Source organism: Oxyura jamaicensis, chromosome 1 (genome assembly GCF_011077185.1).
Source record: "Oxyura jamaicensis isolate SHBP4307 breed ruddy duck chromosome 1, BPBGC_Ojam_1.0, whole genome shotgun sequence".
NCBI classification, from domain to species: Eukaryota; Metazoa; Chordata; class Aves; order Anseriformes; family Anatidae; genus Oxyura; species Oxyura jamaicensis.
In genome coordinates, this window is record NC_048893.1 from 92,461,208 (window position 1) to 92,469,207 (window position 8,000).

Below are 8,000 nucleotides of genomic sequence, written 5' to 3' on the forward strand. Positions count from 1 at the left end.
CGAAGTGAAAAAAATAAAGCAGGTAAAAAGTTACATAAGAGTTTTCCATTAGACTTGTTTCTATTTTGGATAACATGGGTGTAAATCTGAAGCTATGCTTCATAAGGCAAAATGCTTTACCTCAGTTTGTGTTGGCCAAAATTGAATATCTGGATGCTGTTAAAGAGTTTCTCATTTCACCTGATCTCTCCTCAGACAAGAAATTAAGGTTTCTTGCTAGAATTTTGTAGTAATTCTGAAATTGTTTTACTTAGTTATAAGGAAAACCTAACTTTTAGGTTGAAGCTATGAACAAAATCTCCTTTGTTTCCTCTGTTCCTGAAAATGTGAAGACTATAACTGAACAGAAAGGGAGAATAACACATGGGAATACTAGGTGGATCTTAGACCAAATATCGTTGCATGTAATTTTATACCAATACAGCTTTCTTTCAACCTTAGATTTTCTCTAGTACTCCAGTGAAGCTTTTTCATTTAACAGGTATGACTAACAGGTATTTAACATGATAGATTGTTAAAAAAAAACACTAGGAAAAAGTGTATCAAATCTGTGTCCTAGGTTTATGTATTGGCAATAATTTCACTCTGTGTAACTTAATTGGAAACGTCTTGCAACTTCCTCTTCTTCATTTGTAACTTAAAACTAAAAGAAGCTGGAGGAATCTCAGTGCCAGCAGGTAATTTCATTGATTTTTGAATGCTAAACATAGAAGAAAATTACTCCGGTCCTCCCCAAATTTATTAAACTCCCAAAGCTGATCATTATCTATCCTCTGATCTCAGCTGACTGGTATTTGTGAGGTTTGTATCAATGCCTTGAGTGGTGTTATGAGGACAGCCTTTCATACTGATGAGCTGGTCTGGGCTGCATTCTTCTCTGATATGGTCATCACAGGGTTTTTGTTAAGCACAGGCTTTCAGAGCTCTTGCTTCCTGTTACTATTCAGTTCAACTTTTATATAGCATATTGGGAAGGTTCCGCTTTTCATTTAGATAGTAATTATTTCATTCCTAGTCTCCAGCTAGTCCTTAAATATGTGCTAATTTTTATGTTGGTTGTTTCATTTCCTCACTCCTCAACATTTTGGCTATTGTTAGTAGAAGTCTCTCCGTGAATACTTCTCTTTCAAGTAGCTAAAAAGTTGATTTTCTTTGTATGTTGACTATGAAGTTGAGTAGAACGTGTTAGAATCATGGTCAACATATGTAAAATCTGATTCTTCTACCAATCTAAATTTGGATTTAGGGAACATCACTGGAAAAAAAAAAGTTTGCAGATCTAAGTACTAGAGTAAGAATGTCTAAGTAGTGAAACAGAAGAGGCATCAGTTATTTGTCTTGTCTTAAATCGTGATACCAATTTGCCAAATGTGTGCTTCAATAGGCCCACCTGTTTGGAATAAAACTTGGGTGCAGTAAAGTATGTTAGACTGAAATACATATTTTAATTATATGTATATATAAGTAATCATATTTAATTTATGCATATATTATGATTTAATTACCTTTTATCATATTAAAAGATTTTTTGGTTCAAGTCCTACAGCATGTTTTTAAAAACTTTAGATGAGTGGTGAATATTCCCATGCCTGAGGCCTTTGATCTTGCCCTTTATGTTGTCATGGTATAGGATATGTCTGATGTTTCATACTTATGATGAATTATCTTTTCACTTAATTAATGTAAGAAGCAGGAAGTTGTCAGAAAATGACTTGCAGATCTTTTGGGATCTTTTCTAAAGATACAGATGTCTATGATGGTAATGGCTGGGCTTAAAGATTTGTTGTTCTTTTTTCCCCAACAGAAGTCTTGCTTATCACAAGGCATCTTTCACAGGATATACTTGGGGTTTTATTTGAGCATTTCAACTCAGGCTGTGCACATGCTCTTAGTAAATTTAATTGCTGACGTCCCGTGAAAGCAGGATTATGGATTCTTAGGCAAGTGTCAGGCACAGACCAACAAGTGAATGAAAGATTTATGTCAGTGAGGATTAATTTCCCACACTTTAAGATAAATAACAGAGCACTGTGTAATGCTGAAGGATCCTTAATTGTTCCAGTGATAAATACATGAAACAATTTTCTTGTAATATCAACATGACCAAGAGGTAATAGGAACTGAATTTGTTTGGTTAGGAATATATTTATTGGTAGAACTTCCATTTTCGATGACAAGAAAATGAACTTTTTTGTGACACAAACATATAGACATTAAATATAACTTCTAGGATCAGATATTTTTAATGATTTCATGGAAAAAACTAAGTCAAATACTTCTTTGTGATGGAAATCTCATAGTTTCAATGAAAGTAACTTTTTAGTGGGAAATGTCTCCAATGCTCATAATCAGGAGTTTTTTTCTGAACTGTCAGCTGTAACTTTTGTCCTTGTGTCCAAAATTATTCATTTCATGTAAATTTAATATAAATGTAAACTCACTGAGGCAAACGCTAATTCCAAACAGTATTAGTATGATAGAGTGTCATGTCTCAAATGTTTTATGGTCAGTGATCTCAATACTTGATGGAATTGAACTTGTATAATGCAGCTTTGGAATATCTCAGCATTCCAAGTGCTGCACAAAGCTCTCGTATGTCCCACTTGAGCTCAGAACAGAATATTTTTGAGCATTTTGATTCTCCACTTGCAAATACGGATTTTTTATATTTTTTAGAAATGAATAGGGTCTACACTAATCTTACTGTTTTAAGCACTGTGGCCTGTATCTGCCTTCTTTTTAGCATGATCTCTGAAGGAGGTGGAACTACACAGAGACACATGCTCTTAACTTGTGTGTATATACAAGGAAGAAGATGATGCCATGTAATTGTTTTTGAACCCTGAGTTGAATTTTCACAGAGCTTCACAGTGGATCCGAAGTCTCTGGAGACTGAAGTTCCTACAAGATTTATGAAAATAAGCAATGGCAAGGGGGACAGAGAGGGAGAGAGCAAGTGCATTAATGCTCCGAATCAAGAAGACTTATATTCTCAGTCATCTTTTGTTAGACAGCAGAATCCATGTTGGACGCCAAGCATGAGCTGAAGATGTGTAGGATACCAGGCTTCGTGCTTGTTTACCTCTTTGTATTGTAATTGCCTGGCAACCAAGGGGGAAATCAGAAAAGAAAAGATATTAAGAGCCAGTGGGTATTCTGTCAGTGGAATGTTAATAAGTTGGATGCATAGACTATCTGAAACGTGAGATTCCTATCATAATGTTTTTGTTTGCAAAGGGAATTGCTTGAATGAGTAGCAGAAGGCAGAAAGTGTGTGTACACGGGAAGGCATACTTTTCTGTCATTGCTGAGCGAAGTGTAATAAAGATGGTGTTTTTGCTGGCTGAGAAATCATACTGAATGCTAAGAGCCAGCAAATGAGAGCAGGGTCAGTTTTCAGTATTAGAGCAAAAAGTGATTTTGGGAAGGGTTTGAATGGTGGCTTACATGAATACCTTGTAGGTATAGAAAACCAATTTAACCGACAACAAGAATATCACGTGTTTTATTCATTTAGAAATAAGCAATGCTTTGACTGCTTAGCTTAGCAAGGCTGGGACATGTTAGCAAATGATGATTTTTTTTGAGGTTTTGAAATTATTTCACCAAGTTACCACGCTTCTTCAAATTTCTCAGCAATGTTCCCCCAACCTGTATTCTGGAGTGCACAGCGGTTGTGTAGTTCAAGGTACGTCCCACCCAGCCACAATCAGAATTACTTTTTTTATGTTTAAGAACAGTTGGACATAACTAAATAGTGCTTGTCAATCATACCAAATATAACATCATACCAAATTTCTTGGTGGAAAGTAAAATTGTAGATAGACATTGTTAGACTGTTGCCTGGGAACATCAATGGAGTCTCAAGGAGAAGAAAGCTGCCTGAATCCTGTAAGTACCTTGAAAAATTACCAAACACCATTGTTAGGAGTTTTATGGTCATTTATAGCAATGAGAATCTGAAAGATAGGATTTAGTTCATTGGAATCATGCAGAGGCATGTGAGTTGTATTGTAAATCGCCAAATAGCCCTCGGTTTCTTAATATAAAATGAAGATTTTTTATAATAAAGGATAAAAGCCACAAAAACTGAATAATGCCACAGGAGGAGTGAAAGAATTGAGGACTTGTGCCTGAGGTTTCTATATTTGCAAGGAACTCTTTAGTGTGACAGCTCATGGCATTCTAGGAAACGCACTACAGCCACTTCTCCACGTTTCCTTTTGTAAAGAAAAGGGAAGAGGAAAACAAATAAACAAACAATGAAAAAATAATAATAACAAACATACTTGATGTAATATATCTGTTCTAGAAATAATAATCCATTCTGTCCCAACTTTGTCAGTCAGTGTGACTTAAGCGTACAAGTTACTGGGAATTTACTGGGAATATCAGATTATCATTATTATTATTTTTTTCTACTGGTGAAAGCAGTGTCCTGTTTACTACCATTGGTAGAATCCAAAAAAAGTCATGAAGAGCAGTTAAGCCTCATAGTCTGTTTAGAATTAAGATCACTTGGGGATGGCAGTATGATAGCTTACTGGGAAAAATTGTGATGTATGAGCAATGTAAATGTAGTACTGCTTTTTTCTTTAGTTTGATTATCAGGATTATTGAAGTCATCAACCTATGTGAATCTGATAAACATTCTGATTTGGGAACTCTTCCTGTAGTTTCACTGACTTAGTTTTCACCTTAGCTCTTTCTAAAACATTAGCTGCAATCTTGATAGCTTTTTGACAGTTTAAGTATTTTGGTCAAGTTAGCACAATGTGCCTTCCATTCAGCAGTGCTTCAGCATTAAATGATAGATTTCAAGTCTTGTTTATGCAAGTGGCAATGACATGGTGGCAATTGTTTCCCAGCAATTCTGTCTTCATTACAAATTAACGATAGTGATAACTGCTCGTTGCAACTTGTAGGTGAAGAACAGATGTGGTGCTACCTTTATCATGCAATTCAACTCCCCGCATAGGCATGCCAGATAAGAAAGTTATGAATAAAAATTACAGTGAGATTTGTCCAGAAAAATAACATCTGATGTAGAGATGCTTTAAGTGCTGCAAGTTCCTGATTTTTTTTCTATCTCCCACTCGATGTGTAAAATACATTGAACTGATGAGAAATGTTATGGAAGAGTTAATAAGCAGATCACTTATGGGTCACTGTGAGCTGCTTTAAAAGTCAATAACATTCTGTTTCATAATCTTACCAAGTTTCATCTAGAATTTCATCGTGAATTTTTATTTGTCCAGATAAGATCTGTAGTTAAGTAGGTGTATCCAGCTTCCTGGGAGGCGATGATGGCATCTGAATGGCTCGTCACACTGAGGTTAGCCTCTTGGCTCAGGGTCTCTACTAGTACAAGGACAGATATTAGAGCAAGGTCCTCTGCTGAGTTTTGGGAGCTGAGGCTGGGAGCCAGGGTCCAGCTGCCTCTCGTGTAGTTGAGGGCAAGTCCTTGTATGATGGGCTGCCACAGGGCACCCAGCTCTCTAGTGGCCACGGGCTCTCGTGCAGTAGCCTTGGCTCCCAGAGCCCCATGACTGCTAGCTCTCTGGCAGTGCAGTGTGGCACGGCTTGCTGCAGTGTCTCAGCTGCCATGTGCATATGCAAAGACTTTGATTTTAGCTCTGCTGAAGCAGGCAGGAAGAGATAAAACTTGTGTATAGTCAGTTCTTTAAAATGAACTAAAATAAACTTAGTTTCAATTAAAGGAAGAGTATTTACACTGCTTTTATCTACTGGTTTAATAATATGATTTAAAATCTGATCTTCAATGGTGTGTGGACAATTTCATTGTGCAGAGCAGCTCTTAGTCATACCAAAACTTCCTTGCGTTGGTGGGTTGGGACTTAGTACTCTCAGATGTTACTGTGATATGGCCAACTCCTTTTTCTCCCTCTCGCTGTCCCCCTCTCTCTCTTTCTCTCTTTCCTTCTTCAATGTAAGAGAGAGAGAGAGGGGAGGAGGGGGGAATAAGCATGTCTTGTAAAGCAAAGACTCTCTAAAGGCACTTGCTGTTTCTCCACCGCAGTTTCATTGTCTGCTAAGTGGGAATAATCCTTTCCCAGTGTTTTCTCTGCAGTATTTGGAGACACTTCAGCAAAAGGTGCTTATGTAAAATGAATAATTCTTAGTCTGAGATCTGAAATACAGCATTGACGTGCCTTGATTTTTGAGAGAAAATGCTTTCCTGGAAGAAATTTGTCTTTGTCTGTTCTCTGAGGGTGGCAGTGATTTCTTGTAACGTATGTACTTCAGTCTACTTCACATCTCACTCCCGTTCTTGTACCACGCAGTAGCTCTGTTTTACACTCTGCTGCTCCCCAGGTGCACTGCATCTGGTCGCTGCTGTGGAGAAAGCAAAGGAAGATGCATATGAATTCACTCAGTTGTGTACGGTGAATGCCCTAATGGTAAATATTTACTTTTAGGAACCCCTATAGGATTTATTTTTTTCCTGTGAATGGCAAATATTCCTGTCCTGTAACTGACTTCAGAATCCAGGTGGGATTGGCCCATGAGTCATTCAGACATAGGGAACCCGTTCTTTTCCTATCTTGGTCAAGTATGTTTGTCAACTCCAAACCAAACAATGACAACATATTCTTCAAAATCTATTTTAGCATTATTGCCTATAGAGTATACACAAGAATTTAGTAACTGAGATACTAAGTTGGCAGTAAATTTTAATAAGTCTGGAAAGTGAGCTAAACTGGACTACTTGTCCTGAAGACATATATCTTGAGCAAAATCAACTGCTGTGCTTTGAAGAAATTTCAAGCATGTAAAATTTAATTCTATGTGGAATTTCAGCAGAAGCCAATGGCTTTTTTTTTTTTTTTGTTTGTTTTTGATGTCTGGACTCTGAGTTGCTTGAGTCTTTGAGGTACAACTTGATTCTAACAGTGCAAATGTGGTGTTCTAGTGAGGACCCTCTTCTATTTGAGGTGAGTGTGATTGTAGTAAAGACACATTGGGATCACAATCAAAAGCACTGCATAGTAAACATTTACCATTAATTTAAGAAACCAGTTTTCAGTAAGTGCAATACAGCTGTACTACCTTTCATGCCACCTTGGAATAACTTGGTAAAAACTGAGTTCTTACGAGTGAATCCTGTGTTCATTGAAGATGTTTATATGTTTTTTGTAGAAAAATTGTAAGTGCAAGGTGGGCCAGACTTTACTGACTATTTTATAGTAATATCCGAAGTGGTATCAGACCTATTTGGACTTGCTTTTTCACAGCTTCTGTCTCTAAATGGGATTTTTATTAGTATGCTCATTAATCTTAAGATATTTCCTTTTTTCCCCTTTTTTGTTTCTTCCAGTGGGAAGAGATCAGTGGTGTTGATGAGCATTATACTCCAATCAGAACTTACCAGGTGTGCAATGTTATGGATCACAGTCAAAACAATTGGCTGCGAACAAACTGGATTCCACGCAACTCAGCTCAGAAGATATATGTGGAGCTCAAATTTACCTTGAGGGACTGCAATAGTATTCCTCTAGTTCTGGGCACTTGCAAAGAGACTTTCAATCTGTATTACATGGAATCCGACGATGACCATTCAGTAAAGTTCAGAGAACATCAGTTTACAAAGATTGACACCATTGCGGCTGATGAGAGCTTCACCCAAATGGATCTTGGGGACCGAATTCTCAAGCTGAATACAGAAGTCCGTGAGGTGGGGCCTGTTAGCAGGAAAGGCTTTTACTTGGCTTTTCAAGATGTAGGTGCATGTGTTGCCTTAGTCTCAGTGCGAGTGTACTTCAAAAAATGCCCTTTCACTGTCAAGAACCTCGCCGTGTTTCCAGATACAGTTCCCATGGACTCCCAGTCACTGGTGGAGGTGCGGGGTTCTTGTGTCAACCATTCCAAGGAGGAAGAGCCACCCAAGATGTACTGCAGTACAGAAGGAGAATGGCTAGTGCCCATAGGGAAGTGCTTGTGTAATGCTGGCTATGAAGAAAGAGGTTTTGCCTGCCAAG

The 8,000-nt window shown here is 37.6% G+C and overlaps 1 protein-coding gene across 2 annotated transcripts in view; it reads left to right on the plus strand.

Annotated features, from left to right (window-relative positions):
* The window catches only part of EPHA3 (EPH receptor A3), a 223,914-nt gene that overhangs the window by 68,907 nt on the left and 147,007 nt on the right, over positions 1–8,000 (plus strand). For both annotated transcript variants that reach the window (XM_035315180.1, XM_035315181.1), the window contains exon 3: positions 7,340–8,000. In XM_035315180.1, the coding sequence (XP_035171071.1) occupies positions 7,340–8,000 (661 nt within the window). The remainder of the gene's footprint in view (positions 1–7,339) is intronic.